The sequence below is a fragment of the Chaetodon auriga genome, chromosome 14 (genome assembly GCF_051107435.1).
Source record: "Chaetodon auriga isolate fChaAug3 chromosome 14, fChaAug3.hap1, whole genome shotgun sequence".
Classification (NCBI taxonomy): Eukaryota; Metazoa; Chordata; class Actinopteri; order Chaetodontiformes; family Chaetodontidae; genus Chaetodon; species Chaetodon auriga.
In genome coordinates, this window is record NC_135087.1 from 17,530,399 (window position 1) to 17,545,107 (window position 14,709).

Genomic DNA, 14,709 nt, shown 5'->3' on the forward strand with positions numbered 1-14,709 from the left:
AGGTGGTGGATAGATTTGCACAGAAACTTGTGAAGATGAAATGCTGGTTGTGTAGTTTGCTGCGTGTTTCTAGATGACGAGTGCAGGAGTCTAACAGGCTCAACGATCAGTGCTCTGGTGATGACTTTAATGTTCTCAGAGCTTCAGTGTGAGGCTTGGTGGCAGCTGATGGAGGCGTTCATCACGTTGTTACACTTGTGGGTGTGCAGAGTCTGCTTGAATTTCTGCATTGACATAACACTCCTGGCATATATGTAGTGTTAATGGTACAGAGGAGGAAGTTTACATACAGGCCCACTAACATTACAAAGTTAGCATTGTGTTGTAAGTTAGCATATTGCTCAGAGTGAAGTTGCACACCCTCAGAGCTGCTCACTAGCACGACTGTCCACTCCATGTCTTGCCTTATGACTTCCTATCCAAACATGGCTTTATCCTATAAGGGGAAATCTACAAGCTGAAAAAACCATAACAGGGTGACGTGGGGGCATGTAGAGTTTGGATGGCTGCATGTCTTTACTGCAATATTATGGGAGAATTTTACATAGTTCTTATGCAGACAGTGAAGAGGAGCTGTTGTCCTCTGCTTTGTGTCTCCTGACAGGGACATCACACGTTTGGAGTTAACGCACACACACACATACACATAACTGAGTCTGTTGATCCAACTGTGTGTAACTCTACCCCATCCAGCTGTGCGTAAGAGCGCTGCTGAGAGATATATTAAGAAGTCAGGTGCGTCTTTGTGTGTGTGTGTTTGTGTGCTCTTGACAAAACACACATGTCAGGGGTTGTGTTGACATTGATCAAGATGAATATTTTCTCTATATCATCACTGGAAATGCCTTTGTGGGTCACATAGTCTTGGTTCATGGTCATCGGCGGACTTGACTCACTAGATGTGATTGAAGGTCACTCTGGTGCTGCCGTACCAAAGACATCACTCGTATTATTCAGACATCCAGAACATTTGAGCAGAAAACATTCACATTCTGGCTATTGTTGGAAAGTCCCTGTTTGGATGACATCTGGGTGGTGCTGTGCTGCACCAGAACTTTAAGTGAGTGTTCTTTAAAAGCAGCTGGTCACGCTGTTCTTGCTCTTGGACGCATGGATGTTGATGGACAAGCTGTCTGTGGGGGGGTTCAAAGACGTGCCCCCTCAGTCACTGAATGCTCTCTGTAACCAGCGGCCCACCCTGCTGTGTGATTGTTAGTCACTGGAGCAGTTCATATAACAGAGTCCGGGTGAGGCTGCAGGAATGTCTGAGGACTGTTATTATAGATTAAGAGGAATCTTTTTTCTGGAGGCGTACAGCAGATGGGAAGGGGATGGGTCTCATTACTGATGGGACCTGCTGTCTGATCAGAACAACATGTGCATGTGTGTGTCCGTGCTGGTATATGTGTGCATAACTGCGAGAACATACACACTGTCGGGAAACGTAATGCTCACGCACTGAGAAGGTCAGATATCCCCATGTGCTTCAGATTAGAAGCGTGATCGCAACATATGTGAAACTGCTGCAAAGGCCAGAGAGCAGCAGCAACGCGAGACGGCTGCGGTTCCACTGCAGTCGTTCTAAATGGTTGTTCGTTAGCAATATAACACCTTTGAAGTGACTTGAAAATCTAACACCCGTTAAATGGAATTACGTTCAGTGATAAAAGCACTTAACAGGGCTTCTTAAAGCAAAGTTCACACATGGCCCATGATAGCTGCCTGTCCTCAGTGAACCCTCACAGTTAAACATCACAACACACCCTGGATGTATGGCATCAGTCCCACTATGCTACAGGAGAGGGTTATGCCGCTCTGATGGGACTGAAAATTTGCAAAAGCCTGTAAGCAGCTCTACCAGTGCTGCCAGATCTGACTTCAACAAATAGCCCAATCAGAGCCTTGAACATGCCCCAGTTGTCATAAAAGTGGGACAGTTTTTTGCTTCGGATCAGAGAGGAGTTTCTTTGTCCTTTGTACTCATGAAATAATAATTTTTTTTTTAAGTGTAAAAGGGGATTTGATGATGTGCCGTTACAAAAACAACACTATGCCTGTATCCAGACAGCATACTGTTATAGGGTATTGGCCCTGTGGTTATAGGAAGGAATTTGTCTCCTAAGGGGCGTCCATGATATTGATGATGGTCTGTGGCTGGAAAAAAATGAAGTTCAGACGATGTGTGCCTCAGGTCTTCTGCTTTATTATAAGGCCAAAACCACTGTTACTGAAAAGCAAGCGATCCAAGGAAATCTCTCCTAAGTGTAGGATAATGTTACAGGAAACACAAAACAAATGGACAAATGGAAGCTTTTACAAGGCTTTCATCACAGAGTTATTACTTTGGAACTGAAAGAACCGACTTTCAGCCTAGTTGTAATGAAATGAAATGACACAAGGCTTTGCTAATCATCAGTCCTCTGCCAACCCAGCGCCCTGTCAATATCTTCTTCTTTTTGTTCCATTACATTAATGATATGAGACATATTGTGAAGTGAGTTGCGAGCCAAAAAGCCAGAAAATAGCTGAAGCTGAATTGAATAAATAGGCTTCATAGAAACACGGTCATTAACACCAGACATTCTGATTGTGAATGTGATCATGTTTCATCACTCAGTCATCAACATGACGCTTGTGTTTTCCTCATTTTAGTGCTGTTGGCCAAATAAATACTGAATGTTTTCCCTTTAAAGTGCTGGCAATGGTCCCAAAATAATCTTAAAGCTGGGGGTTTCAGTAGGTTTAATGAATATTAATGCCCTTTGGTGGTGTAAATGCTATATTAAGAGCCTGAGAAGAGTCCAAGTGTGGAGGTTTCAAACAGTTCTGCCTTCAAAACCTGCTGAATTCGACTGAAAGTGTCGTCCAATTTCAACAACAACAACAACAACAACAATAATATGTTACATTCAGTTCTAAAAACCACAATGAACAACTTTTAATAGTCCTGATCATAATTGTAGCTCTGTTTGCGAATGTCCAGCCAACACACACAAAGCCTACTCACACCCACAGATGCCTGCACCCAGAACAGCAGCACTGGCAGAAACTCTACTTTCATTACTGGACGTGTGTGTGCGTGTGTGTGTGTGTGTGTGTGTCTGTGTCTGTGTGTGTGTGTCTATCTGAGGGAGACAGATGTGTGTCTGTTTTGCAGAGTGAAAGGGAAAATGGGTGACGCAGCAGTTAAGTCACATGTCACTGGGCGTGCGTGCGTGCGTGCGTGCGTGCGTGCGTGCGTGCGTGCGTGCGTGCGTGTGTGTTGCAGAGACTGAAACAGAGAAAAAGAAGAGGACAATATGACACAACAGGAGTCAGCTGTTACTCGTGTGTGTGCGCGCGTGCACGCACATACATGCATGCCGTGTGTGTGTGTGTGTGTGTGTGTGTGTGTGTGTGTGTGTGTGTGTGTGTGTCGCTGGACGCGTCTGGCAGGAATGTGTGCCACGAGATCGCCGTGCACGCTGCCCCGGCCATTAATCTGCCAGCATCATCATCATCATCGCCATCATCTTCCTCATAATACACATCTGGAGCCGAAGGCGGAGGTTGATTGAGAGCAGCTAGTGCCCCATCAGGCTGTGGTGCAGTGATTTCCCTTCTGAGAGAAAGTGGGAGAAAGAAAGAGGGAGGGAGGCGTGAGGGGGAGAGAGAGAGAGAGAGAGAGAGAGAGAGAGAGAGAGAGAGAGAGAGAGAGAGGGGATGTCGCTGCAGCAAAAAGCCAGCTGCAGAGATGACAAGGAGTGAGAGAAAGAGAGATGAAGGAATGCAGATAGAGAAAGAGATGGGGATAAACAAAAGGATGGAGATACTGAAGGAGAGATGAGAGGTGGAAGATGAGAAGGGGAAAGAGAACAGAACTGATACAGAAAAGAGAAAAGAGGAGAGTGGAAAAAAAAGGGATGGAGCTGATGATTATCCCTCTGTCTTATTGTACCAGTTCATAGGTGTTCATGTTTGTTTGCTGTTACAATTGAATGCAGTGTCACATCAGCGGGCTTCACACATCACATGAGAACACACCAGTGCTGGAGAGAGAGTGTGTATGAGAGAGAGGAATAGGTGGGGGAGTGGAGGGAGCGTGGGCCGAGCGAGGGAGAGGGAGAGAGTGTCGTAAATCACAGCACATCGCCAGGCGGACGAGAGGGAAAGTTGTGATAAGGATCGCTCTCATTTCCCCCCTCCGAGCTTTTCTCTTTCAAGCCTCTGGCAACATTTTTCCAGCTGAAACCATAAAGGTCCGCTGTTCCTCTCAGGGGCTGTGAGGATGGAGTGGAATGAGGTGGATTTGGTGCAGGAATTTACTGTTGAAGGACAATGCAGCAAAATTAAAGTCCGCTCCTGCAGGATCACATGGGACAGCCTGCAGGTAAATACAGCACAGCGGGAGGCTGGTAGAAACTGCATGTTAATGTCAGCCGGGGGCTCGCAGCCGCGCGGTCCGCAGGATGTTGTACAGAGTGTTAACAGCGTGAGCAGCAAAATGCATGACAGCGGTGTTAAGTGCCGGGCGAACTGTTAACTTTTCAGTCGCTGTAGGATGCATGTCATCATCACAGCAGTGCCCAGAGGGTAAGAACTTCATCAACAGATAATCCCAGGACAGCAACGTCACGCCACGGGCCACAGTGTTTTGACTGATGAGTGGTCTTTAGCCCAGGGCTTTTAAGACAAGTCATTCAGCAAGTGTGTCGAAAAACCACGTATCTGTAATATGTTGATGACCAAGAGTCAAGGATTTGTGACCAGTGGAAGAAGCTCTCGTTCAGTGGAGGGTTTGACAAAATTCTGTTCACTCACCTTTTTAATACATCTTTATGATGCGAGTATATGGAAGGAAAAGCGTGTCAGGATCTGAATCTTGATGCCTTTTTGGATAAAATCATCCATCTGAATTTATACGATTCACAAGATGATGTCAGGTTTTAAAGGTGTTGTCAGGCTTTTGCAAATTCAGTCAGTCAAATTTTGTTAATTATTATTTTCTTGTTTAATTTTATCCAAAATTTGAAATTACCCGCTGTAAAGCTAGGGCTAGGGTCTTGCATGATGTCTGCACTGAGAATACCACGATTTACCAGAGCTGCTGTGTGACGTAGTGCTGTGAAACATCACGCACTTCTCGTGGGATCCGCCCACCCAAATAACGGACAGGACAGGTGTGAAGTGGAAATGAAAGAGGCACCATTGTTCCTATTACAAGTCTGCGTACGAGTCAGTGTGAAGTAGTTGCATAATGTTGCTTTAATTGGGGAATTCAGACCACTTAAAGAATGGTTTTCAAATTATTTTAATACAATAAATCCAGTTAAAATTTGCGCATTACATATTCACTAGCAGTTAATTATCACACTCACACTAAAATTCTAATTATTGTGGCCATTCTTTGCTTCCATACAAGTCCATCTGCACATGATTGTATTGTATTGTTTTCTTTCAAGGTGTATGATGATAGATGTTGAAGAAACCAGATTTCCATTTCTGAAGGTTGTCATTAGCTTATAATGATCAGTGCCAGGAGTCCACGTTCTGATCTATGTATTAACCACTGCGTCAGTGCTCGCAGAGATTCCAATCACACTGGTCTGGTCTCCTTTAAGGTGACAGCACTGGACCAGAGTGCATTAGCAGGAGGTCGGTTTGCATCTGCAGACTCTTCATATTCAAAATGAGGATCTGCAGAATCCCACAAGTCAGCAGTTAGCTAATGACATGTGGCAGCACTGACTGGAAAACCAGTGTAATGTGCATAATGTTATGGTCTAAAACGTGATCTAGTCTGCGTTATGGTGGAATACTGTGTGTCTGCATTGTGTTTTTAAGAATTATGTAAGTCAGCCTGAAGGCAGTGATGCTGTCCGTAGCACAGCGTGGTTACCAGTGTCATTAATCACAGATACTGATATTTAGCGATGAGCTAATGGTGCCAGAGTTAGAGCTTCCACTCCCTGAGTCACCATATGGATGGTGGGTTTAATTTATTTCCCTGATTTCATATCGAAGAATTGCCATAACCCTCGGGGTTAAGATGAGGGTAATGGAGTTTTTCATCAGCTCCTCCCTGAGTCACGGCAGTAAAGTCTCCACTGAAATATGGAAAGACTTTTTCAGCGTTTACCCAAATTGACTGAAGCCTGCAATCCCCAGGCTTTTTGAGACAATTTCTCTCTCATCTCAGAAATTGAGCTCTGAATGAAGTTCCCCTGATGTCATTCAAGCCCTTAAACTTGAAGGCCAAGACCCCTTAAATCCCAAAGACTGCTTAAGTGCAAAACAAAATGTTGTGACAGGGATACAGGAGGTTTTATTTCTGGGACATTATTTTCAGATGAAAATGTTTGTTTTGTGATTTTCAATTGTAATTTTTTATTGTACCACATACCAAATTCCAGTGCATTGGGGTGTTGGCAGTAGACTGTTACAGAGATCTCAAAACCCACTCAAATAACAGCTGGTTTTGTGTTTTCTGTCAGTCTGGGTGGAGTGGCCCCTAAATGTCCTTTCTCTCATCACAAACAGACACAACTACTTCTTTAAAACCTATTAGTTCAGGGGTTCCTCAGGGTTTCATTTTAGGCCCCTTCCTGTTTTTCAGCTGTATTGTATGTATTAACCACTTATAATCTGTCACAATAACCCTAATCATTGGTCTCATAATAACTACAAATGGCAGATTTACTCCAGGTGGCATTCATTTGAGTATGTTTTAATCCCAGTTAGAAACTACATCCAGGCATGTCTGGTCTGAAGGGCTGCAATGTGTGTGAATTAACACGTCATTGAATAAGTTATCGTGATAATGTACTGAGCCGTTCATGTGTTTGCTGACAGTCAAAGATCTGCTTTGTAAGGCAAGACTTAATATTCTCCCGTTGTACTGCATTCTATTCTGCATTCTAGCTTTATTTGATGCAGCGTGGAGCTGTGCAGTGTTCACGCTGTCAGCATGTTCTACGGTGGTTTAACTGTGTCGTGGCCCAAACATGTTTTTCCATTGGATAACATGTGGAAACAACCGGGGTTTGAATAATTTGAACAAATGTGTCACTTTTTCATTTTGTCTGGCTTCACTGCATCCTGAAAATCATCATTACAGACCAGGTGCAGTGTGCCCGTGTGTGTGTGTGTGTGTGTGTGTGTGTGTGTGTGTGTGTGTGTGTGTGTGTGTGTGTGTCCATGAATGAGCATAAACAATAGCAGGATGTGGCAGGGTGGAAACCATCCGCCGCTGTCTGCTAAAGGCATTTCTCTCCCCTCACCTCAGCCCACCCCCTTACACATTACAATCAAAGAAATGTTTGTTCTGAAGAACATCCACAAACACAGCTACATAACACGCTGCTCTGGTGTGTGGCCACCTCGATAAAACCCTCCTCTGATAGTGAAATATGGGTCAAATGATCAGCGTGATTAGATTTTTCTCCCGGCTGATGTTGATGTCTGTGTCACAGCGCTGTAATGACCAGACCAGATAGGATTCCAGATATTTTCCCTGCACCAATGCTATAATTCTGTCACCCTGCCAAGGCCACCAGCTGCTAACCTAATAACATTTCTGTAGCACACTGAAGGTGCTCTATGACCTAAAGTGTGAGGTGATGTGTGTGTGCAGCTGTGCGCTCAAGCCTGGCATTTATCTCCTGTCACTGTTTGGGTTTTCATCTCGTCAGTAACAATGATTAGAGATACACAGGGGAAAACATGCTATGGACATACTCTATTAATATATTCATTTGTGTGTGTTCTTGTGTGTCTTTGCAGGTTCCCCGTGTGGAGCTGACCCTCTCTGAGCTCCAGGAAATGGCGACAAGACAGCAGCAACAAATAGAGGCTCAGCAACAGATGTTGGTCGCCAAGGTAATTCAGGCATGCGCGCACACACGCCGGGCTGCTGGATGGATTGCCTGTCAGTTAGTGTAAGGTTATCTACATTAGAGTCTGTCTGAAAAGGTCGACTTTGAGGCCCCAGGAGCGACGGCCTTGAAGGAATTTGAGTGCGTGTGTGCGTGTAAGGATCACGGCTCATACGTCTTCCTTGGAAACAGGACATGTGATCAAGGTCAGGGTTTAAGGACTGGCAGGAAAGAACGGCTCCGTCTTAGAGCCAATACCATTCACCTTTTGTGTGTGTATGTGTGTGTGTGTGCGTGAGAAAGAGAGAGAGACACACACGCAGATCATGGCCAGTCCCACATTAGGAAGTGACCATTGAGTTGACAGGAAATGAGGTCATTGGGGAGCCACAGCTGCTGGGAAGTTGGAGCAGAGCTGTACTCCAGGAAACCTGGAAAAAAAATCAGGTTCTTTTAAGTCCCTCCATTCGTTCGATGAAGCATCTCCTCAGTGTGAAGTGCATAAAAATTCTTTCAGCAGGGAAAGAATTTCAACCACCAACTTTGACTTAGCCAGTTTGGGTTTTTAAAAGCCAACTGTGGCGCTCGTGTTTTTATCTGGCAACTTTCTGCTGATGTTCAGCATTTTGGAAAGCAGACATTTCCCTGCTAAACGACAGCTACCGAGTATTTCCTTCCACTGTGTAACCTTTGAAGCATTTCCTTGTCTTGCAGTTTCCATCCTCTTAACATTAATATATTGCAGCGTGTATTACCCACTTCCAGGGAAGAAAGAGTCCAAAGCACAGCTCCTGGCACCTACTACAAGCACTTTCACTCCTGCACTGTCCATGTAATGAAACAAGCCTCGGTTATGTAATGTGTTATTAGCTTGTGTGTGTGAATGTGTGCGCGTGTTGCCAGTGAATGATGGGAGGCCTTTTGCCAACATTCCATTTCCGTCTTCCTCTGTGTGTGCGCGTGTGTGTGTGTGTGTGTGTGTGTGTGTGTTGAGACAGACACACAGGTCAGCTGTACTATGTGCCAGCACGATACAGAGAGGTGTAAACTGCCTCAGTCAGCATCACACACCGCAGACCTCTCTCTCTCCCTCTCTCTCTCTCTCTCTCTCTCTCTCTCTCTCTCTGTCTCTGTTTATTCCCTCTCTCTGTGCTATTTGCCTTCTAATGTGTGTATGTGCAAAATACATGAAAATCAATAGCAAATATATGATTAACTATGATTAGATTTTTCAAATTTTACAAGACGTGGTGAAAGGGTGTCAGGGTGTTGCAAAGTCAGGAGAAATGACATTTTCAGTGTTACATATAAACATCAAGCTGCTGATAAAGGTTTGTGTTACAGCTCGGAGCTGTTCTGTCATCACTGTATTGCCCTAAGTATCACTTCAACAGGGTGTTACATTTTTCAGAATGCTTTTGAGGCATGAAAAGGTTCAATATTTACTCTTCCCTTACCAGTTGTGCTAAAGACGCTGCACACCCACACAGGTGTTTTCATGTACTGGCTAATTAGACCTCAGGTTGGAGGTGGGTGGGTGAGGATGACATGATGTCCTGAAGGACATGGAGGAGCACAGGTGAATTTTTAGAACGATGGCTCAGTTTCACCAAGTATTCCAGTGAGCTATGACAGTGAGCACAATCCCAACCCTGAAACAGGCTCACCTAAATGGAATGCAGCTGTTTTCACTGTTACCAACTCCATCTGTGCTTCTCCTGCCATGAAGAAAAACACCTGTGTGGGTGGAGGATGGATGTGCAGAGGTGGTCATTATTTATCTTTTCTGACGGCAAAAAAACACATCAAACAGAAGTGAACTGGTCGTGTAGCTCATCTTTCTTAAAGTGGTACAAACCAGTGAAGCGTGTTTGTATGAAATATCAGTTAACTGATGATCACCAGGAAGCAATGCCATTATCACAGACACAGCGTGTGTGTGCCCTGCAACTGCAGTGTTTCTACTGTCTTCCTTCTTTGACAGCAGCTTTGTCATCCAGTACAAAGAAATTCTAAATGTCAACTTGATGAATGTGAAGCTGTTGAAACCCAATAAACTTCAGTGTGTGTTCAAGAGTCAGACAGCAAGCGGACAGCACTGGGCTCAAAGCTGGAAACACCATATAGCACGTCAGAGGAAAAGCATACGGTACATTCCTGCTGCCTTTAAAGCTGCTCCATCTATTATTTACAGAGGAAGTAAATGACTCCATAACGTCCATCAAATTTTGATCCAGCTATGGCTCAACCATTATTGAAGCAAAGAAAGCCTTCGTCACCTCTTCTCAGCTGAGCCCAGCCCAAAGAGAGGTTCTGGCCTCATGTTTGTGCCAGCTCAAAATGGATCCCAGGTTTTTACATGTTCCCACCTTCTTTTGTTGCAGGAGCAGAGACTGAGGTATCTCCACCAGGGAGGCAGATCTAACCAGGGTCAGACACAGGTGGGCTCCATATGTTGTCTGTCTCCTGTCAGTCTTTAAAAGTGTTCTGGAAGTCAGTCATGACTCCTTTGCAGGTTATTGAAGTTGAATGTTTATGAGTTGGGTACAGCAAGGTATCTAGAAAATATAGCCTGTTTATTCAAGTTATGGAAACACGGTTATTTGTTTTTGCCACATTAAAAGTGGACTAAAAATGAGCTGAAAATGCAAATGAATGTTTAGCTTTTCTTATTTTCTTCTTGTTTAGTCTGAAGCTGAGAAGCTGCAGCGGCTGAAGGAGCGAGTGGAGACACAGGAAGCCAAGCTGAAGAAGATCCGAGCCATGAGAGGACAAGTGGACTACAGTAAACTGATCAACGGAAACCTCTGTGAGCCTGAGCACATGAAGCCCACCACTGGGGATTATAAGCACTGCAGTTTAGGATTACATATTTATAGAATATTAGTGAAGAGTGACGTAGTCCTGCTGCTACTGCATGAGGGAAGCTTCTGCAAAATGTGGCCGAACATAGATGTCATGGTCACTGTGTCTTTTCCAAGAGGAGTCAAAAGCGAATAAATTACAACATGTAATATAAACCAAATATCTTTGGCTCTTGTACATTTGCTGTAGATGCAAACACGGTCACAGCCATCTCAATTTACTGCGAATGTGTCAGTCTAATTTGTACTTCTCCACCCTCTCCTGGTTTGTGTGTGCAGCTGCAGAGATTGACCATGTCAGCAGCCTGTTTCAGGAGAAACAGGCAGAGCTGCAGTCCGCTGTGGTCCGAGTGGACCAGGTAAGGTGGAGGGTCGAGGGATGTGTCACTGTGACGCTCAAAATCAACCAGGCGAGCTGCTAAGTTCTTTCTGTTTGGTTTTACCAGCTGACCCAGCAGTTGGAGGATTTGAGGAGAGGACGGCTTCAGCTGCACTCTGTTGCACCGGCGCAGGGGACACCCACCGGGTCCCAGGGGGCCCCCGCTGGCCAGAAAGGATCACCCCTCTCTGGTCCTGCAGCCCTGGAACTGAGGAAGCTCTACCAGGAGCTGCAGGTAAATGACACCATCAAATGAACGCATTCAGGTTCTTCTGGGCATGAGCTGTTTGTACAGTGTGTAAGAGTTTTAATGCTTTGTGTTTCAGGCTCGTAACCGTCATAACCTGGAGCAGAGCAGCAAGCTGGCCCAGAGCAAGGAGCTGCTGAACAAGAGGAACGCCCAGGTGACAGTGATGGATCAACGCATCGGCGACCTGAGAGAGCGACTGCATAAGAAGAGAGCAGAAGTACACAGCAGACCTCTCATCGTAGATGTCTTGTTTTTACGTACAGGGAGGAATCACTGTAGGTCTGATTCTATCTGTCCGTCTTTGCATCCCTGCAGCTGAGTCGTATGAATGGAGCAGGCCTCTCCTCCCCTCAGACCTCTTCCCATCCAGGTGGTGGAGTTTCGGGTCGGGTTGCGGCTGTCTGCCCCTACATTCAGGTTCCAGCAGAGGGGAGACAGGAGGCGGGGTACCCCCTGTCAGCTGACCCACCGCCCAAACCCACCCCACTCAGCCACATCCGCTCCCTCTCAGGTTGGTAGAGTTACCTTACTCAGATCAATTTGTTTGCCGTCTTTTTCTTCAGAGTTTCTTCAGTCTTAAATCTCTGTCTGGGCTCTAACTTGCTGTCTATTTCCTTTTCCTGTCTGTTGGCTCCTTCCTTTCCTCTTCCCTTATTTGTTGTTGTTGTTATCTTACATGTGACGTGTTACTGTTATTGGTGGTTTTGTGATTACTGTTTTGTCACGTGTTGATGTTGTGGTGGTGGTTGCTGTTGTGACTGTTCCTCTTACTGTTTTTGACACCATTGTGATGTCATCATGATGATGTTGGTGTTGATGTTGTTTGCTGGTTGTCTGGTTGGTGTCTTGTTACTGTCTTTCGTGGCGGGCGTGGGCATGCAGAGGAGGACAGGAGTGGCATCAGGAAGCCTCCCAGCCAATGGAAAGTGTCAGATTTAGACATCGTCCTGTCAGAGCCCACTGAGACATGGGAGGGACCTCAGTCCCCTCAGGGGGGCGACAGTAACAACAGTGAGTCTCTGGAAGGTGCAAGAGAAACTTCCTCACCATTACCATTAGCGATAGATTAGCAACACCTGCTTCCTCACACCTACCTTAAAGTGTAGTGGGCCTATTAAGTGTTTCATCCAGCCTTAATTACAAGGCAGACATTCTGTTAGTTTGAGTACTGGGCTGGAAAATCAAAGGGTGCACTCAAACCAAGAATGCTGTGGAGCTGAAACTCTGCAGAACAGATGGCCCCGAGAACATAATCGAATCAACTACAGAAAATGACCTCAAATTGTAAAGGTCGTATGTATAAAGACACAGACACGACATCTGATAGCCAGCAGCTGCTCAGTGTTAGGAAGCCCAGCACAAGAAAATAAACTGAGGGCAAACCACAGTCTGGACTGAGACTCGTATTCTATTATTCCTTCGCATATTTCCACCTGGTGTGAGAAGGTCAGCTCCAGTGAAAAAAAGCTCCAAAGTTAGAATGTGTGTCGTTAAGTAAATGTTACATTTGATGTTATTGTGTGTCAAACATGGAAATAAGACAGAGATAAAAAGAAAAAAAAAAGACATAAACATATTTTTATGTATGATTGAGACCAAAGACAAACTGAACCAAAGGTACGTTCACCGTCAGAGACGCCCCACACACAGTATAATATTCCATTGACTTAAAGGAATAATTTTGGGAAATTTGCTTTCTTTCAAAGAGTTAGATAACAGGGTCAACACCACTCACACCACCACCACCACTCTAAAATAAATATTAAGCTACAGCCAGCAACCTGTTAGCTTAGCTTAGCACCAAGAATGGAAACAGAGGACAATAGACAATGTAACTCTGTGCATTGGAACCAAAAATACGCCACCACTTGTGTTTTTATGCCTGGTATTACTTTATTTTGGATCAGCACAGTGACTTCCTGGAATCCAGACATGTTCTTGAGGTTTTAAATTAAATTTGAATTAGTGAGTTTTAGAGGTTTGTTTCCTTTGCGCAGAGCCAAGCTAACTGCTTCCCCTTGTTTCGTGGGAAACATGAGAGTGGCAACAATCATGGCGCATGATTGAATCTGGTTAATAATCACACTAGCTTAACTTATTAGCATCAGCCGTGTGAACGCAACATAACCTTGTGTCATTAACCACTGACCATGTTGTATCGGGCCGCTCTCATGCTGCAGTGTGCCCGTCAGACACTTGTTTTGCTTATAGTAATATGTCAGTACACGCAGGCTGGAGGTAGCAAAAGATTTTTAACTCCTTTCATTGAACTACTGGGTATAAGTGAAGTGTCCTGAACCAGCTCTGAAACAAATCCCATTGTGCCCTTGAATGCCAAAGCAAATGCCACAGCTCTATTTATTGTCCCAGCTTATGTAACGTGGAAAACACTCGTAAATCATGTCAACAGTCCACTTGGCAGGCAGGCACAACAGATGAATGAAAGGAAGTCTGAGATACGCTAACTTGTAGCTATATACAGTCTGAACAGTGTGTGTGTGTGTGTGCGCGTGTGTGTGCCTGTGTGAGTCAGATAACAAGAGATTTTAGGGAAGGGGCTTGTGGGGTCATGGCAGCTGTTGTTGCTGTCAGCAGAGAGATTAAGGTTCTGTAAAAAATGTTAAGACTGAATATCTGTTATAGTGTATGAATGCTAACACAGCATGAGCAAGGCAGTCTCCAGCATGTTTACAGCAAACAACAATCACAGCAAGGAACTACAAGGGAATCCTTTCTTTATTCATGGAGAGTCCTCAAGATTGAATTAAACTTATATGGTGATTAATCTTTTGATATATGTTGTCTGTACACTAGAAGTTTAACTGTGCCCAGCAGCTGATTAGCTTATTTTAGCATAGCATAAAAACAGGAAACAGCTTGCCTGGCTCTGTTCTTTAAAGCTCACTCATTTTAGCATGTTGCATCTTGTTTGTTTAAGTGTAAAAACAACAGTTTGACGTTTTACAGGGGTTATGTATAGATTGTTTCCAGGTTCAGCAGCTTCCTGGAGTCTTGTCTAGTTAATTAATGAGCTTTAGAAGTGCTGATAGAAGCATTTTGTTACCTTCAGACAGAGCCAGGGTAGCTCTTTCCCCCTCCTCACAGTCTTAATGATAAGCTAAGATAACCAGCTGCTGGCAGTAGTCTTATATTTAGAGGACAGATGTGAGGGCAATATTGTTTTTAACTCTTGTCCAGGAAGCGACTCAGCATATTTCCCAAAATTCCTTTTCCTGATCAGGTTTCACAGTGTTACTGAGAGCTTCACAGTGCTTCAGATGAAATTACATTCAGAGGCTGTGAAATACATTGAATCTTGTCGTGGTGATAGGTTTCTTAAAAGCCTTAACCTAAACTGGCTTT

General features: G+C 44.6%; 1 protein-coding gene across 9 annotated transcripts in view; it reads left to right on the top strand.

Moving 5' to 3' along the window:
• LOC143331478 (apoptosis-stimulating of p53 protein 1-like) overlaps window positions 1-14,709 on the top strand; it is a 43,073-nt gene that overhangs the window by 18,322 nt on the left and 10,042 nt on the right. For 2 of the 9 annotated variants that reach the window (XM_076748380.1, XM_076748381.1), the window contains exons 1-9: window positions 4,093-4,369; window positions 7,762-7,857; window positions 10,238-10,294; window positions 10,542-10,662; window positions 10,997-11,076; window positions 11,164-11,331; window positions 11,423-11,563; window positions 11,662-11,857; window positions 12,229-12,372. In XM_076748380.1, the coding sequence (XP_076604495.1) occupies window positions 4,268-4,369; window positions 7,762-7,857; window positions 10,238-10,294; window positions 10,542-10,662; window positions 10,997-11,076; window positions 11,164-11,331; window positions 11,423-11,563; window positions 11,662-11,857; window positions 12,229-12,372 (1,105 nt within the window). In that variant the 5' untranslated portion in view covers window positions 4,093-4,267. Of the gene's footprint in view, window positions 1-4,092; window positions 4,370-7,761; window positions 7,858-10,237; window positions 10,295-10,541; window positions 10,663-10,996; window positions 11,077-11,163; window positions 11,332-11,422; window positions 11,564-11,661; window positions 11,858-12,228; window positions 12,373-14,709 lie in introns of those variants that run through there. The other 7 variants (XM_076748375.1, XM_076748377.1, XM_076748376.1 and 4 more) reach the window with 4 other exon arrangements.